Raw genomic sequence first — 19017 nt, 5'->3', positions numbered from 1 at the left:
ACTCGGTAATTCTCTGTGCAAAAAAGTCTCTGTGCAATTACGTTTTCAGGTTTTACGGTCTTCCCGAAGATGTGGTCTCAGATCGAGGTCCCCAATTCACCTCACGAGTATGGGCAGCATTCTGCCAGAAACTCAATATCAACGCAAGTCTCACTTCAGGTTATCATCCCCAGTCCAATGGCCTGTTGGAATGTCTCAATCAGGAACTCACTCGATTCCTTCGCTCATACTGCCATAGAAACCAGTCCGACTGGAGCCGCTACCTATTCTGGGCCAAATATGCAAAAAACTCACTCTGCAAACCTGCTACTGGAATCACTCCCTTCCAATGCACTCTGGGATTCCAACCTCCTCTCTTCCCCTGGTCGGGGGAACCCTCAGAACTCCCTGCAGTCAACTCATGGTTACAGTGAAGTGAGGAGACATGGAATGAGGCTCATACCCATCTCCAGAGAGCAGTTCGTCGTTCCACTGAACAAGCCAATCGTCGCCGACGCATCAATCCCAATTATCAACCTGGTCAGTGGGTCTGGCTGTCTACTCGGGACCTTCGTCTCCGACTACCCTGCAAAAAGCTCAGTCCCAGGTACGTGGGTCCATTCAAAATCCTCAGACAAATAACTCCTGTTTCCTTTCGTTTGGCGCTACCTGCTCATTACCGTATCTCACCCACTTTTCATGTCTCCCTGCTCAAGCCCACTGGTGGTCTGAGAGGAGCGGAGGTCCAGGAGGAGGCTGGTGACCAGAGGGCTCCTCCCATGATCATAGATGGCGAGGAGGCATATCAAGTCCGAGAGATTCTGGACTCTCGTCGCCGGGGCAGGATACTTCAGTATCTAGTGGACTGGGAGGGGTACGGCCCGGAGGAACAATCATGGGTCAGTGCGGAGGACATCTTGGACTCTTCTCTTACCGCAGACTTTCGAGACCATCCGGATAGGCTGGCCCCGAGACCCCGTGGAAGACCCCGGCGTCGTTTGCCTCTTCACGTCAGGAGCAGCTCACAGGGGAGGGGCTCTATCACGAACTCGGCCTCTGTGGCTCCCTCCGATCACCACCAGAGGGAACCCTCACCTGAGTATTAACTCTGTCATTCGGACTTCATTTCCCATCACACCCCGTACCTGAGACTGATTACCTGCACAGGTGGTCCCCATTGACTAGTCTATTTAATCTGCTCCACCCTTGCTCTCATTGCGAAGTCTTGGTCTTGCCATGCAAACATTTCTGAACGTTTATCCCGTGTTTGATTTCCTGTTGCTGACCTGGACTGTTTACCCGTTTATGAAAGAACTCTGCCTGCCTAATCTGACTCTGCCTGCCTTGCTGATCTGTTTTGTTATGTCTGCCGCCTGCCCAGACCTCTAGCCCGAACTCTGTTTATGATTCTGCTCTGCCTATGTGGTACCTGACGCCTGTGATTGAATTATGCTTGTATGACCATTCTTGTGTAATAATAAAGCTGCACATGGATCTTAAAAGACACTGCCTCCTCGTTACAATAACATCACAAAAAAGACTATCATAATACTGATTAATGGTGCATTGCTAACTTTTTTTTAATTCAACCTGCAGAACACTATTCGTGGACCACATCTTGAGAAGCTCTGCTATACTGTACAGCGTTTAAAGCAGCTGTCTTGAGAGACTATCGAGGGTTTATGACATAAATTTTACAAGGTATTGTTAATGCCAACCAGAGAATTTACAATGAATTCTAGGAAATACTAGACCATTTTTGGTCTTTCATCCCAATCCCCTAAAAATCAGTGATTAGCTTTCAAATATGTTAAGCTCACTCACACTCCACTGCCCTATCGCTCAATGACAGCCCTCTGTTACAGTGAAATCACAAAATATAATGCTTCTTTGTAAATGCAATCCTACATAACCCAATATTCAGTTGAAGTTTTAAAGTGCCGCTATTATGGATTTTTTAAAATTACCTTTCATGCAGTGTGTAACAGCTCTAAATGAATGAAAACATCCTGCAAAACTTTTAATCTGAAAGTGCACTGTATATAAAGATATTGTCTCTCAAAAGAAAGCGTCGACTCTGAATCACTGAAACAAGTTGTTTTTAAAACAAATCCCAAGCCGTTTCATGTTGACGTCAACATGAAACAGCATATTGCCCATCCACTTGTTGGTCTTTTCGTGTTGGTGTGAATGTAAATGCAAATTCATTCTTTGCCACTAGGTGATGGTTTTGAAGCTGTAAAAATAGCGTTTTCCCTGGTAACGCTGTACACAAAACAGCACTGTGCTCACAAATGCTGCTTTATCAGGCATTACAGGCATGATAAAATGAAAATGAGACCAATCGGACCAATCACTGCAGATTAGTGTCACGCAAAGGAGGGGCTTGGAAAAACGAATCGTTGAGCGAATCGTTTGGGAGTCGTTGAGCAAGTAAGGTAAAAATATTTTTTTTTTAAATAATTGAGTGGTTACATGAAACATTTCGGTAAGTTCTGTATACTGTATATATACATATACATAACTTACCTTCTGATGTTTAGTCATATTTATTTTATTTTTCACTATAACGTATTAAGCATTTATTGTTTGAATTTTTTGAGGAAGTGGACAGTATTTATGAGCTGAGACATTGTTTTTTATCAGAAGTAACAAAGCACAAAGCAATTATTGAATAGGATAGATGCACTACAAAAAAAAAATGTTTGGTAAAGGGAAAAATTGTGGACTTGGAAACCTTGGCGTGAACCACGGGTGACTCATAGTGTCAGTCAGAACTAGCGTTAACTGCTCTATTTTTGTGCAGTGAGATTGAGATTAATGCATTATTGCATTAATTCAACAGCCCTAAATTCTGCACAAGGGACGTTTTCTTCACACAGTTTCTTCACACGTTTTTCTGCCTCCTTTTGAATATAATTGGCCCTAGTCACTGACTGTTTTTAAACAACTGGCCAATATAATTTATTGGATGATACATCAGTGCATCCCTAACTTGACCTAGGGTGGGTTTCCCAAAAGCATCGTTAGCTTGGTCGTTAGTTCCATTGAACTCTATTGGTAACGACAGAACTTGCGACAATAGTTGCTTTTGGGAAACGCACCCGTTTAAGTTATTATTTGGACCTTTGAATGGACGGAAACCTCTTCAATCTTACATCAATGGAAAATCCCTGATCTAGACTATTGAACAAATCTGAACACTGAAATGGGGGTAACAAAACAGCACTAAACAACTTTTCATTAATCAACTAATGAGTTGAATTACTCATATTAATGAATTAGTCTAAAAGTTTAAATTCCCTCTCTATCCCTATACTAAACACTAGTGGCTAATGCAAGAATGTAGTACAAAAACTATGATTAAAAAAGTTTTGAGGAAAAAAAAAAAACATCACAGAAAAGATTGATTTCCTCCACACTTAGAGTTTATGCCACTTGCCACATAAATCAAAGCACCTTAAACCTGGCCACTGCTGCTGAGTTAAACATTAAATTACTGAATACATTAGAGAATCAAGTCAGCTCCACCGAGAGCTCAGGGCGGCACACATTTATGTGCCCCTGGATGTTCTGCACATGGTTTTATGCTCTGGATATGGGCTTCTGAAACAAAAAGTCTGAAGAGAGCTACTGTACTGGGAGCAGATAAAATATGTGGGGCCGCACGGGCCCTTTAGGGCCCCGCTGATCAATAGGTTGGTCTCGGGCAGAGTCTTAGACCATTGCTGCAAGGCTGGGTCTCATGGGAGAGCTGCACGGTGAGGCCCATAAGACTTTAAAAGTGAAAAATATGACAGCCAGTCAGTTTTGCTTGCATAAAATAGAGCCTCAATAGTATGAGTATTAATTTTTAATGCAGGCCGTGTTTCTGACCCTGTCCTTGCCTCTGCAGACGTTGTGGCAGCTCAGCTGAAGGGAGAAGGGAGAGGTGTGCTGAGGTGAAGCTTTAACACACTCAACTGTACACAGCTCAAACTATAAAGCACATACATAAACCGTTTGTTGTTAAAAAAGTTGACCACAGAGATTGTTTTTATTAGTGGTAACTATAAGCACACAGAAGCATATTGACATTTTCTTTCTGAACATTAATGAAAGCAATTTGTAAAATGCGTACATTGTGATTTTATAACCTGGGAGTTTAAAATGTGTGTGACAATACACACATTTGTAATAATATATATTACACAATTACAAACGCTTTTTCTTAATTAGTATATATCTTGTTTACAAGGATAAAATTTGATAAATTTACTTGTGGAAGATATTGAAACATGTTTTGAGAGAATATATCTTCAATTAAGTTTGTTTTTCTTACTTTAGTAATTTTTTTTTTCTTGTTTTTATGCTTAAAGCAAGGGGAAAAAATACCATCAATGTATGAAAAATAAATTTAGTAATTATGATGTGATGAATTAAAGTGAATTTATGGATGGATTTTGGATGGATTTATGGATTTTTATAGATATTTAAAAATAAAATAAACAAACAAACAAACACACACACACACACACATTTTATTCTAGAAAACATGATAAAAAAATACTAACTGACATATTAAAATATGTTTTGAAGACAATACAAGTACATCTCAAAAAATTAGAATATCGTGAAAAAATGCATTTTTGTGTAACTTATTTCAAAAAGTGAAACTTTCATATATATTATAGATTCATTCCATGTAAAGTAAGACATTTCAAAGGTTTTTTGTTTTAATTTTGATGATTAGAGTTTACAGCTCATGAAAGTCAAAATCCAGTATCTCAAAATATGGAATATTTCCTAAGATCAATCAAAAAAAGGATTTGCAAAGCAGAAAAGTTAAAGTTCTTTAAAGTATGTTCATTTATGCACTCAATGCTTGGTCGGGGCTCGTTTAGCACAAACTCCAGCATCAGTGAGGAATGGCATGGAAGCGATCAGCCTGTGGCTCTGCTGAGGCACTATTGTGCCTTCAGCTCGTCTGTATTGTTGGATCGACTGTTTCTCATCTTTCTCTTGAAAATATACCATAGATTCCATATGGGGTTCAGGTCAGGCATGTTGGCTGGCCAATCAAGCACAGTAATATCATGGTCAGCAAAGCACTTGGAAGTGGTTTTGGCACTGTGGGCAGGTGCTAAAGTCCTGCTGGAAAAGCAAATCAGCATCTCCTTAAAGCTTGTCAGCAGATGGAAGCATATAGTGCTCCAAAATCTCCTGGTAGATAGCTGCATTGACTCTGGACTTGATAAAACACAATGGACCAACACCAGCAGACGTCACGGCACCCCAAATCACCACTGACTGTCAAGTCACCTTTATTTATATAGCGCTTTTTTTTTTAAGACTGTGGAAACTTCAAACTGGATTTCAAGTAGCTTGGGTTCTGTGCCTCTCCAGTCTTCCTCCAGACTCCAGACATTGATTTCCAAATGAAATGCAAATTTGAATTTATCTGAAAATAGGACTTTGGACCACTGAGCAACAGCCCAGTTCTTTTTCTCCTTAACCCAGGTAAGATGCTTCTGATGTTGTTTCTGTTTCAGAAGTGGCTTGGTAGCCTTTTCCTGAAGACATCTGAGCGTGGTGACTCTTGATGCACTGACTCCTGCTTCAATCCACTCCTTGTGAAACTCTCCCAAGTGTTTGAATCAGCTTTGCTTGACAGTATTCTCAAGCTTGCGGTCATCCCTGTTGCTTGTGCTCCTTTTCTTAACCAATTTCTTCCTTCCAGTCAACTTTGCATTTAATATGCTTTGATACAGCACTCTGTGAACAGCCACTCCTTTCAGTAATGACCTTCTGTGACTTACCCTCTTTGTGGAGGGCGTCAATGTTCGTCTTCTGGACCTTTGCCAAGTCAGCAGTCTTCCCCATTATTGTGGTTTCAAAGAACAAGAGATACCCTGAATTTATACTGTAGAGATGGTCATTTAATGAAACTCAAATATAAATATTCTAATATATTGAGAAACTGGATTTTGACTTTCATGAGCTATAAGCTCTAATCATCAAAATTAAAGCAAAAAAAAAAAACTTTTGAAATGTCTTACTTTACATGTAATGAATCTAAAATATATATGAAAGTTTCACTTTTTGAAATAAGTTACAAAAAAATGCAGTTTTTCACAATATTCAAATTTTTGGAGATGTACCTTTAATATGAATCTTGAATTCAAGTTCATTTAAATAATAAAACAATGCTATATATTTAATTATAAATTTTATTTACATTTTTATTCTAAAATCTAAATGTCACCTAATGTATGAACAACAATCATATTAATTTAAATAATATTTAATTTAATTTAATTAATTTAATTTAATTTGTCTTAATATATATATATATATATATATATATATATATATATATATATATATATATATATATATATATATATATATATATATATATATTTCTCAAGTAAGTATCTTGTTTTAAGGATACTTCATTTTTATTGGGTAATCTAAAAATACTGATCGACAGTGATTTTTGCAGTGTACTTCAAGCTGGATTTATGTATTTTCACTATAAGCCTCCCACACTGAAGCTCCATTTCTAGAGAGCAGAGAGTATGCCCAGTACTTTCACACCTGATCTAGTCCATCTGTCTGTGCAGGCAGGACCTGACCAGAGCAAGCCCAGACATCTCAGCAGCTAGTGCGCCAGCCAACACCACACACACTCCCTCTCTTACCAGAAATGCCGCCGTATGTAGTTCTGGCGCCTCTGCCAATCCCAGGCCAGGGTGTGGCGTCGGCTTTGAGAGCCATTAGTCCAGATACAGTGTTGGTGGCTGTGACTCCATCTGCCCCACCTACAAACAACCACAGAGGTTCTTACAAAAGCCTGAACCAGCCACAATGTGTTGATGAAATTATATTGAGATGCTGTTCCAGTAATATCAGAACATATAAATACAGTGCTACTGTTTATCCTGCCAAAAATATCATACTTTACCAGGTCCTTATTTATAAAATGCATGAATAATTAAATTGTGATGCTAATTTGTATAGAAGTGATCATATGTTAAGCAGAAACAAGTCAAGATTTATAAAAAAAGTGACTTGAAAATGTTCTTATGCCAAGTGACAATCCAGTACATTCTAATTTCATTTTTAAATCATGTTTAGTTATGCATGTATGAAGGAAACAACTAAATGAATGAATAACTGTTCACCTGTATGAGAATACTTCAGATGTGCTATTTAAAATGTAGTTTTGATCAATGTTTGTGCATGTAAAGTATGTGACAGATTATATACTTTTTATTTACATATATATATATATATATATATGTAATGTAAGACATCAAACGCAAATTTGGAGCCAGGAGGAGGCTTGTAACAAAATAACATAAATCAATACTCAGCAAATCTTGTATATAAAAAAGATTTCTGGCTTATATTGTACAATTTATCCTTCACCTTCTTGACTTCAATTGTGAAGAACATGAATGAGAATGAATGATGGGGTTAAATGACTTAAAGTGCAGTGTAATAAATGGCATGAGTGAGCAGATGAGAAAGTCAGGAAAAATTAGCATGAAGAATATGCTGATTACCACGTACAGTAGGTGCATATACAATAGTTGTACATTGAAATGGCTAAAAAAAAACATATCTTCCATCTATTCCTACACTTGACCCTCATAAACTAGCACTCTCTATTCTATTTGATCTACTTTTTATTTATTAACAAAACTTGACCATCTAACACTCTATTCTATTTCTATTCTATGCATTCTCTATTATTTTTCTATTCTTTCAACTTGATTTTTTTTTTAACTGACCCTCTAACACTTTCATTCTCTATTCTTTTGCTATTTTCGACTTGTTTTCTTTTTATTTACTTTATTTAAAATTACCCTCTAATACTACCGTTCTCTATTCTTTTTCTATTCTGTCAACTTGTTTTGTTTTTATTTATTATAACGAAAAAAAAACCCTGCCACTTACATATCATTGCTCTTTTGTTGGTTTTGATTGCTTATATTGTCCTCATTTGTAAGTTGCTTTTATAAAAGCATCTGCTAAATGACTAAATATAATGTAAATGTACACAAAATATATAACAATATAATACATAATACAATCTTATTCAAAATGAAGTTCCTCTTCAGGAACTCGAGCTGCGTCTGGAGACGCTTTGGGGACGCCTTCAGTGTAACCAGCTCTGAATACAAGTGAAATCTGTCCAAAGGATGGGCGAGACATCACAGGTGAGGTGACATAATGACTAGCTGGTATAAAAGCACGTGCGGTGAAACCGGCGTCAGCTTTTTGTCACTCATCAACCGCTACTCTGTGTGTGTCTATCGATCTATGAGGTAAGTCTTATTTAGTGTTGTTTGTTTTACAGTCACTTGAAATAAGCTCCACAATGTCTTTAAGTGCAGGGAACTAGCACTTGGGCAAGAGCAGATCACATTACAGGCTGTGGGTTTTTCACTGTTGGGGATGCACACAGTCCTTGTGTGGTCTGCTTGAGAGCAGAGCACGCAGAATCAGCTCTTGAGGGAGTTGACTGCCTGCTTTGTGAGCGTTTTTCACTGTGTATGCTTGCTCTCAGAGGGCTCTCTTTGAGGAGGGAGCTTTCACAAGCGTTCCTCGTGGTACCGGCCCCACTTTCGCCGAAAAGGGCGGGGCGACGGCTGCGCTCGTGGGGATCGCAGATGGATCAGGTGGAGGGAATGAAGACGGGCGATCCCCTATCTTCTTCCTTTCCATCAGATCCAGCGCCCGCTCTCTGGGTTTGGAAGCCCGCACCACGGTTTCTTCCCCCCAGAAAGAGAGGGCTTATTGTGAACGAGGATCTCGCGTTTCTGGTGAGATTGCGGGGATCACACTTAGATCTGGCGGACGGGTTGGAGACGGGTTTGCCCTATCAGACTGAAGTTCAAGATACTTACACTCAAGCAGGTCGTGTCTCAAATCAGGTCCGAGGACTGGTTTGTTGCGATCGATCTAAAAGACGCATATTTCCATGTCTCCATCCTTCCCACTCACAGGAAGTTCCTGAGGTTTGCTTTCGGGGGCAAAGCTTACCAGTATCGGGTTCTTCCCTTCGGCCTAGCACTCTCACCCCACACTTTCACGAAGTGTGTGGATGCTGCGTTAACTCCGCTGTGGCTACTCACGCTTCGCATGATCAAGGTCACACGGCGGTGCCTACGTGCCTTAGACATGTGGAGACAACCTTGGTTTTTGTCTCAGGGCCCGGTGCTGGGAGCTCGGTGTTGCCGCGTAACGGTAGCGATGGTCTCTTATATCAACCACCAAGGAGGTCTGCGGTCGCACCCCCTGTACAGCCTGGTGCACCAGATCCTTGTGTGGTCCCCGGGCAAACTTCTCTCATTAAGAGCAGTTTACATCCCTGGGCATCTCAATGTGGGAGCAGACATCATGTCGAGGCAGGGGCCGTGGCCCGGGGAATGGAGGTGGTGAAGCAGATCTGGAGAGTGTTTGGCCAGGCTCAGGTGAACCTCTTCGCCACTCAGGAGACAGCGAAATGTCCCCTCTGGTACTCTCTGGTTCATCCAGGTCCATTGGGGCTGAATGCCATGGTACAGACGTGGCCGAGGCTTCGTCTGTATGCCTTCCCCCCGATTGCTCTGCTCCCCGGAGTTCTGGAGAGAGTGCGCCAGGACAGGATCCGGCTGCTGTTAGTAGCCTCCGTTCTGGCCGGGTCAAGTGTGGTTCTCTGACCTGAATTCCCTCCTCGACAGCTCTCCATGGGTGATTCCCGTCAGGAGCGATCTCCTCTCACAGGCAAGAGGCACCCTTGTGCACCCCCGCCCGGAGTTATGGAGGCTGTGGGTGTGGCCCCTGAGGGGGCACGGCTCATAGCTTCCGGTCTCTCAACTGAGGTTGAGACCATCCTCCAATCCAGAGCTCCCTCAACGAGGAAACTGTACGCCCTGAAGTGGAGACTCTTCACTTCATGGTGCAGAGATCGCCAGCTCGACCCAGTAAACTGCCCGGTTGGTACAGTGCTGGTGTTCCTGCAGGCTCGACTCTCCGCAGGGTTAACCCACTCCACCTTGAAGGTCTTTGTGGTGGCAATTTCAGCCTACCACGCCTCTCTTGGTGGACAGTCAGTGGGTAGACACCCCTTAGTTACACATTTCCTCCGTGGTGCACTGAGGCAAAGGCCCCCAGTACGGTCCCGGATTCCTCCTTGGGACCTGGCTGTGGTGTTGGATGCTCTCTGTAGGCCTCCCTTCGAGCCAATTGAGGAGATCTTGGATCGCCATCTCACCCTGAAGACTGTGTTTCTTCTGGCGATTTCTTCTCTAAAGAGAGTTGGGGATCTGCAGGCCCTGTCAGTGGCCCCTACTCACTTGGACTTTGCGCCTGGCATGGGTACATCCTCAAAGTTCCTTCCGTCATGCCACAGCCAGTCGTACTGCAGGCCTTCAGTCCTCCTCCCTTTCGGGAGCCTGACCAGCAAAGGCTTAACTGTATGTGTCCAGTGCAAGCTCTGGACGCATAAGTCCACAGAGCTGCCCTGTGGAGAAGGGTGGACCAACTGATAATTTGCTATGGTCCCCCTAAGAGAGGTCTTCCTGCTTCAAAGCAGACCCTCAGTCGGTGGATTGTCGATGCCATTCACATTGCCTACGAGTCCTCTGACCTCCCCTCGCCAATGGGAGTCAAGGCTCATTCCACTAGGAGTGTGGCGGCCTCCAAGGCCTTTCTCGCAGGTGTCCCAATACAGGACATCTGCAATGCTGCGGGATGGTCTACGCCCCTGACCTTTGTCAGGTTCTACGGCCTGGACATGCAGGCCACTCCAGGCTCTCCCGTCCTCTTGCCCTAGATGTGCTCCACATGGATACACACTGGGCAGGGATTGGTAAGTCTGGCAGAGTGGATATCTCATTCCCCAAAGCGTCTCTAGACGCAGCTCGAGTTCCTGAAGAGGAATGTCTTAGGTTACGTATGTAACCCCAGTTCCTCGAGGGAACGAGATGCTGCATCTCAAGGCCACACTTCCAGCATCCCTGCCAGCGCTTGCTTCATTCTAGTAGCTGACGCTGGTTTCACCGCACGTGCTTTTGTACCAGCTGGTCATTACGTCTCGCCCATCCTTTGGACAGATTTTACTTGTATTCAGAGCCGGTTACGCTGAAGGTGTTCCCAAAGTGTCTCCAGACGCAGTATCTTGTTCCCTCGAGGAGCGTCTCGTTTACGTACGTAACCCTCGTTCCCTGTTGGAGGGAATGGAGACGTTATGTCGTGACAACATAGGGGATTTACTTGGAAGCCTCAAACACCTCTGACTTAAGAGAAAACGACAATAAAATTGGCTAGTGGATTTTGCATACCTGAGCCACTCCCCGTACATACAGGTATAAAAGGGCGACAGGTGCATCCTCTCATCAGGTTTTACCTGCTGAGGAGCCAAGAACGAGTCCTAGGCAACCAGCGATGGTTCAAGATTGTGGCATGGGGACATAACGTCTCCGTTCCCTCCATCAGGTTCCCTCCGTTCCCTATCTGTCGGTCACTACGATTTATGTCGTGACGACATAGGGGTCATATGGAAAGCGCCACAACCTGAACCCCGTCACGACCTTGTGGCATGCAGATGTTGACAAGCTAGCGCGTGACAGACAAATGCCATGCGAAGGTCGCAACCTTCCCATCGCCCCCACGCAAATTCGCTAACCTTGGTGCCCGCAGGGACCACTGAGCATATTGCTGCTGGAGATAGCCAAGCCGCTGTTCCTTTCCCCGAGAAATCGGAAGGGATTTCGACCTTCTATGAAAGATAGCTTCAAGTCTTTCCTAATTGTTGTTACAGCCTGGCAGTAACGACGGGGAAGCGAGCCTTCCGGAGAAGGGCGCTACGGAGGCCACATCCTGCCCGAAGGGAGGTAACATGTGGAGACACTGATATGGACTGGCCCAAGCCTGGGGCAGTACTACATACGACTGGACCCTGGGGCAGATCCTACCTAGGAGTAGGGCTGCCAGCAGGGCCTGACAGAGCTCTGTCAAAGGGAAGACATGGGTTTACCGTGAGGGAAACTGTACCGTGGACGCATACACGTGTGGGATTACCCGAAGGGAATCAGGCCATACGGACACCTAGCCGAGTACAGGGGCTGACCCGGGCGAGCTAGCACCAGTACAGGGCCTGGCGTCAGACTGCTCCGCCCAGTCTGACTGCCGGGGGTGCTGGAGGACTCCACCAGGGTTCACCGTCTGGGGAACTGAACTGGAGGAGGAAAAAAGGAGCTCGTATCCCCGGGTGAGGGGGAATGGCGCAGCAAGCGTGACACCGGCCAACTCTTCCCACCACTTACCTGTTACCCAACACACTGGAAGAGACTGGCTCAATGCGGAGACTGTAAAATCTTGTAAAGGTGTTCGGTGTCACCCAGCCCGCAGCTCTACAGATGTCTGCCAAAGAGGCGGCGTGCGCCAACTCATAGGAGGTGGCAACACTCTGTGTGGAGTGAGCCCTCACCCCAAGGGGGCACGGCTCGCCTTGGGATTGGTACGCCAAGGTAATGGCATCCACTATCCAGTGGGCCAACCTCTCCTTGGAGACAGCCTTCCCTTTCTGCTGACCTCCGTGGCAGACAAAGAGCTGCTCAGAGCTTCTGAAGCTCTGGGTGCGGTCCACGTATATGCGCAACGCTCTTACGGGACACAGCAACGCCAAGGCTGGATCTGCCTCCTCCGAAGGCAGTGCTTGCAGGTTCACCACCTGATCGCGGAAGGGCGTGGTGGGACCCTTGGGCACGTATCCAGGCCGGGGTCACAGGACAACGTGAGAGTAGTCCGGCCCGAACACAAGGTACTCTTCGCTCACCGAAAATGCTTGGAGGTCCCCGACCCTTTTGATGGAAGTGAGCGTGGTCAGGAGCACTGTCTTAGCCGACAGGAATTTCAGCTCGACTGAGTCCAGCGGCTCAAAGGGTCCCCTCTGAAGTCCAGCCAGGATGATAGAGAGGTCCCAGAAGGGCATCAGGGGTGACCTAGGGGGATTCAACCTCCTGGCACCCCTCAGGAACCTCACGATGAGATCATATTTTCCCGCGTCCCGTCCAGGAGCCACACATGAAGGTTCCACAGATCTGGACGCGGGTGCCATATGGTGCCGAGCCCCTGAGAAAGGAGTTCCTTCCTCAGAGGAATGCGCCAGGGAGGGGCTGTCGCGAGGAGAATGAGTTTGGGAAACCAGGTCCAGGTGGGCCAATACGGTGCGACCAACAGGACCTGCTCCTCGTCCTCCCTGACCTTGCACAGTGTCTGTGCGAGCAGGCTCACTGGGGGAAATGCATACTTGCGTAAAGCCCGAGGCCAGCTGTGTGCCAGTGCATCTGTGCCAAGGGGCCGGATCTCTGCTCGAGCCAGAGAGACTGGAACGTGTGGCGGCAGAGGGTGCCAATCCTTTCAGAAAGGAAAGGCGAGATCGCAGCGATGTCATGCTCATACGCCCACAACAGGCGCATGAGTCAACCACGAACGCAGCTTCAGCATGCTGGAGACCCAGACACTGAAGACAACGATCGTGTCCGTCATCTGCGGACAGAAAACGACCGCAACCAAGAGGACGCGGACGAAACGGCATCTTGAAAAAGACGCGATCGTCTGTGATTTGCTCTTTTAGATTTGCTCTTTCAGTTGAAGTGCCCAGGGGAATCGCTGGTGAAAGGGACTCTGCTGTCTGCACCGTGACGCCAACCAGGAACAAAAACAAAGATGAGGCTTTGTGGAGAGCAGCACCGTCTTCATCCACTTGGCTCCGAAGCAAAAATCTGATGAGTGGATACACCTGTCGCCGTTTTATACCCGTATGTACGGGGAGTGGCTCAGGTATGCAAAATCCACTAGCCAATTTCATTGGCATTTTCTCTTAAGTCAGAGTTGTTTGGGGCTTCCAAGTAAATCCCCTATGTCGTCACAACATAACTTGTAGTGACCGACAGATAGGGAACTGGGGTTACATACGTAACCTAAGACGTTTTCCTCTATCTGAAAATGGTATGCACGTCATAATAATAATGCCATGATATTGAAAATGTAATTTAGAAATGACTGATTAGTGTAATGAGTTGAATGTACAATACTGTTCAAAAGTTGAGGGTCAGTAAGATTATTATTATTATTATTATTTTATTTATTTATTTATTTTTTAAAGAAATTAACAGTTATCCAGCAAGGATGCATTAAATTGATCAAAAGTGACAGTAAAAAAAAAAAAAAAAAAAAAGTTTCAGAGATTTCTATTTCAAATAAATGCTGTTATTTTGAACATTCAGTTCATCCACCAACCCTGAAAACAAAAGATATCACGGTTTCAACAAAAAAATATTAAGCAACTGTTCACACAACTGTTTAACAACTGTTCATTCATAAAAATAAGAAATGTTTATTGAGCACTAAATCATAATATTAGAATGATTTTTGTAGGATCATGTGACACTAAAGACTGGAGTAATTGCAGTTGAAAATTCAGCTTTTCCAGCGCTGGAATATAATACACTGAAAAAACACAACAACATATCTATATATATCTCTATAGATAGATAGATTATATATATACTGTAAATGCAACCTTGGTGAGCATATGAGATTTTTTCAAAGATATGAATAAAAAATCTTACAGACCCCAAACTTTTATACATGCATTCCTGTTTTAGAAGATCTCCCCATCATACGCAACATATTTTTTAAAATCCACATATCACTTACAAATGCACTCAAAATGATTGTGTCTATGTTTGTTTGTAGGTGAGGCTGCTCATACCCTCATATGCGGCTGTGGCGATGTCAACAATGTTGGTGACGTTGGGTGTGAGCTTGGCAAAGAAGGGAATGGTGGTGGCCTTTCTGACCCAGCGGCAAATGTTCCTCACGAGCTCAGGGTCCTAGAGTGATGGGGGATGTAAGTCGAGACTCATTACATGCTTCTGTGGATCACAGAAAGAAACTACTATTTAAGACTTGTTCTGACATTTGTTTTGGACATCCAAGAACTTCTAGCTGTTAATTCAGGTTCTCAAAGGCCAAACCGAAAATGACAAAGAGCGAAAACTGGGACATTTGAGGTGCATTTCTCATTCATTCACATTCATCTGCCAGTCCATTCTAAAAGAGCAAGGTTGCCCTAAATATTCACCAAACACTGGCCACAGAGCACAGAGGCAATGTTCAAAATGTGTTTTCTCTCAATCTCTCTTCTTTTTTCCTCACTCACATAGAGTCTCTCTCTTAGAGTCCCCCCCCATCCCCAGCCGCCCCCACACACACAAACACACACACACACCAAAGACTCCAAATGGTTTAGCGATCCCCTCATGAACTCTCTCAGATGTGGCCAGGGAGGAAATGCTGTTGTGCCCGAACATGTCGTCTGAAACACATGGCTGCCTTTTTCACTTCTGCGGCTGCCTTTTCCCGCTCCCTTCCCTCAGCCTTCTCTTAGTGCTGCTCATTCTGCCTCTCATCTCCCTCTCATTCAGTAAGCAACAACAAAAAAAAAATATTTATATTGCGTGTGCACCTTTCTGATAGGAATGCAGTAATTTTATGTATGTGTTCTCCAATGTTTAAATTATAACAAAGCTTCAGGGGACTCAATGCTCAAAGATCTGTTTTCCAAACCAGGGCTAGTTGTCCCATGAGGAGAAGTGCTATATCTCAGTAACGAGAATGTTTTAATTCAAAAGTCCAGTTACACCAGTGTGTCTTTAGCAGTAATTTTGTATGTTGGTTCAAATTAGAAACAAATTTATATTACCCTTTACCATTTATTTTTTTCATAATTGAAGAGACAAGTAACCCCAGTCTCCCCTATAACTTCTATTCTTTTATATCCAGTATATACACCACCATTCAAAAGTTTGGTGTCAGTAAGATTTTTGTATGTTTTATTTAGTAAAAAAGCACAACTATATTTATTTGGTAAAAAATACAGTATAAAACAGTAATATTGTGAAATAATTTTTACAATGTAAAATAACTGGTTTCTATTTGAATATATATTAAAATGTAATTTATTCCAATAATGGCAAAGCTGAATTTTCAGCAGCCATTACTTCAGTCTCTACAGTGTCAGAAATCATTCTAATATGAGTTTCTGCTCAAGAAACATTTCTTCTTATCAATGTTAAAAACAGTTGAGCTGCTTAATATTTTGTTTCGGTGGAAACGGTGTTGATTTATTTTTTTTGTAATTCTTTTATAAATAGAAATGACAAAAGAACAACATTTATTTGAAGTAGAATCGTTTGCCTTTTGATCAATTTAACTTCTGAATACAACTTAAATAAATAAATAATATTACAGACACCAAAGTTTTTATTGATAATTAATATATTTAATATGTTTCTTCAATATCACAATTTAAATAAAATGGTATGGTAAACAAGATCTGTTTTTACTCCACGCTATACTACACATATCTGCCACAGATATACAGCACTGCAGCTGGCTATTGTCATTGTAGTTATTTTTACTGTTTGAAATATTTATTTTAAATCAATATCAATCTGATATTATGGAGGTGATGACCTGTTGTGAAAAAAATTTATATGACACTTCAAGGGATGGTTGGGTTGCCACCCTTTCAGCCTGATTGTAGCGATAACTAGAGGGATTACAGCTGAAAATAAGGAGTCTTGGCTTCCTCTAAACTTCAAACATGTGAGTGCAACAGGTCAGATCTGCCGAAAACATCCTGCATTTTAATCACAAGAAAGACAAAAATAAAACATTGAATCGGATACAGCTCGATTCCCTCAGAACTTTTAAACGAAGGAAAAGAACCCATCTCTCGCAACATCTGGAGCAGAATAAAGTGTGTTTTACAGTGAAGCCATATCTCCTCCTCTGTTGGTGCTGTGGTTCTGGAGAGCAATGTGATGGCAGCCCTCCAAATCACTGGCATTCATAATGAATGAGATTTGAATGGCGCGCATCTTGAGAGTAGCGCAAACTGTCATAACTCAGAGATGTGCCAAATGGAAATGTGATGTGCCTCTGTCGTACCAGGCTCCGGGCTCCTCAGACATCTGTTGCAAATGCGATGCTTCGGGGCATTTCTGTTTTCCTCTGAATATGAGTGTGTTTGTTCATAGCATGTGTGGGCCCATAAAACATCTCTTTATGTTTTTTCTTTCCTTTTTTCGGCGGAAAAGTGTCAGAGTGAGTGAAAGGAAAGGGATGAACACAAAGCAGCAAACAAAGAGATAGAAATGAGGCGCTTTTGAGGAAAAGCCCTATTGTCTAACTTGTTGTAGCCCATCACGTTTGATTGAAACGCAGCCTCTGTGCCGCGCTCTGTAATCGCTGCACGAGAAACTTTGTGGATCTCACCCTCGAGCTATTGTTTCTGTCTTGAGATTTTGCCGCCTGAACACAGGAAACCGGAGGACGCTGACACGACACGAGAAACTCCAGTGCTTTTCAAGGTGGAGATCTTCAGTCTGAACGAGTTTCTTTTGTGCTAAGGAACATGAGCGGATGAAATGTGGTGCATTGGAGAAAAATAGGCACCAGTATGGGCCGTGGGAGGGATGTGGGCAGCAAGCATTTATAACAAGGCTGGCAAACCACACACACGCATGCATGCACACACACACTACATCTTGTCAGAGGGTAGCAACCAGAATGTTCTACGGTCTACAGAGAGAAGCTAGAAAAACCCAAAAGACAGAGGGAAAACTATGCAAGCTGTCGGTGGAGATGGGACCCGGGCGCCCAGAGGAATGAAATGCTTGAGCGAGGAGAAAAAAAACCTACCTTTAGGCTCGCAGAAGAGATCGAGAGTACATTAAAATTTCCAGGAGCATAATGGAGGCTGGCCAGCAGATGTCTGCGAGCGCAAGTGTATGTGTGCGTGTCCATCTGTGCGTAGGTCACTGGTGGCAAGGCTAAAACATAGTGGCTAACAGCAGGGAGCGTGGTCAAGGGAAGGTAGAAAAGCATTAGCGGAGCGCTAGGGCCAGAGGCAGGTGCATGGCCCTGAAACAGATGCTGCTTGTAAGAACTTAATGTCCTCACAGAGGGGAGCTCAGCGGCGCTGGGAAGGCCTATGACAGCTTATTAAAGGCCTCTGGCTGACAAGTGTTTGTAAGCTTGGCTTTCAAGGCTCTGAGCTCAGGGCTCATGCTTCTCCGGTGCTTTAAATGCAGGAAGAGAGGCACCTCTGGCAAGACGTGTCTGAAACCCTTTCCCTCGAAATCCGGGAAGAACAGGTTCCGGTGAGGCTTGGGACACTTATGAGATGCATCAATCTCATGTAGAGGGCATTGAGTCAGAGTATGAGATCGCTCACTGCGCACACACACTCTGGTCAGACTCTGAAACAAGTGCTGATACACATGAAGGCGCAGTGCAAGATCAATGAATATGTTACACTTCTAAGGTGGTAATATATGAAGCTGAGGACTCGAACACATCTAAAACACAGCACAGGCGGTGGAAAGTAAGCCATGGGTGAAGTATCTCATCCACTGCAGACAATATCACACATAAGGAGGATCTATAAATATAAATCAAGCTGGGAGGGAAAGTACTTTGTCCTGCAGATTGTGGGATGTCTGTTTTCAGAACCACGGACAGCAGCTGCTTCAACTCCGAATGCTGTGGTGATTTTCATATCACTGATTCAAAACGGGCTACTGATATGAAAAAGTAGAAAAAGTTTTTATTTCTGATTAATAAAAAATGTCCTTGCCCTTTCCTTCCTTTTCCTTTTCGTTTTTTTCATTTCCTTTCAGCTCCAACTTTTACTGCAATATGTGAGAAAAGTTGTCGTTGACAAATAATTATATTTTGCAGTATCAATTTTGTTTTTCTGGTGTTGCTACTAGTAATGCAAAATTATCAAAAATCCAAAACAAATTTGTAAAAAAAAAAAATAATTAATCATCATTCTCTCATAATCATCATTTTATAAGCAACTTACATCTTATGAAGTCAACACAGTTATACTGAATATATGTAGAGAGAGAGAGAGAGAGAGAGAGAGAGAAAAAGAGAGAAGGTCTTGACTTCATAGCAGGTAAATTATTGAAAAGGACTTTCATG

The 19017-nt window shown here is 43.3% G+C and overlaps 1 protein-coding gene across 1 annotated transcript in view; it reads right to left on the bottom strand.

The window, feature by feature from the left end:
- LOC306881360 (dihydropyrimidine dehydrogenase [NADP(+)]) overlaps positions 1-19017 on the bottom strand; it is a 170053-nt gene that overhangs the window by 36442 nt on the left and 114594 nt on the right. Inside the window, exons 17-18 of the mRNA XM_079435424.1 lie at positions 14732-14852; positions 6663-6782 (exon numbers count right to left, since the gene is read on the bottom strand). Of these exons, the coding sequence (XP_079291550.1) occupies positions 6663-6782; positions 14732-14852 (241 nt within the window). The remainder of the gene's footprint in view (positions 1-6662; positions 6783-14731; positions 14853-19017) is intronic.

Source organism: Barbus barbus, assembly GCF_936440315.1.
Source record: "Barbus barbus genome assembly, chromosome: 15".
In the NCBI taxonomy this organism is placed as follows: Eukaryota; Metazoa; Chordata; class Actinopteri; order Cypriniformes; family Cyprinidae; genus Barbus; species Barbus barbus.
The sequence above is the reverse complement of the archived record's forward strand: the minus strand, read 5'-3'. Positions and strand labels throughout refer to the sequence as shown.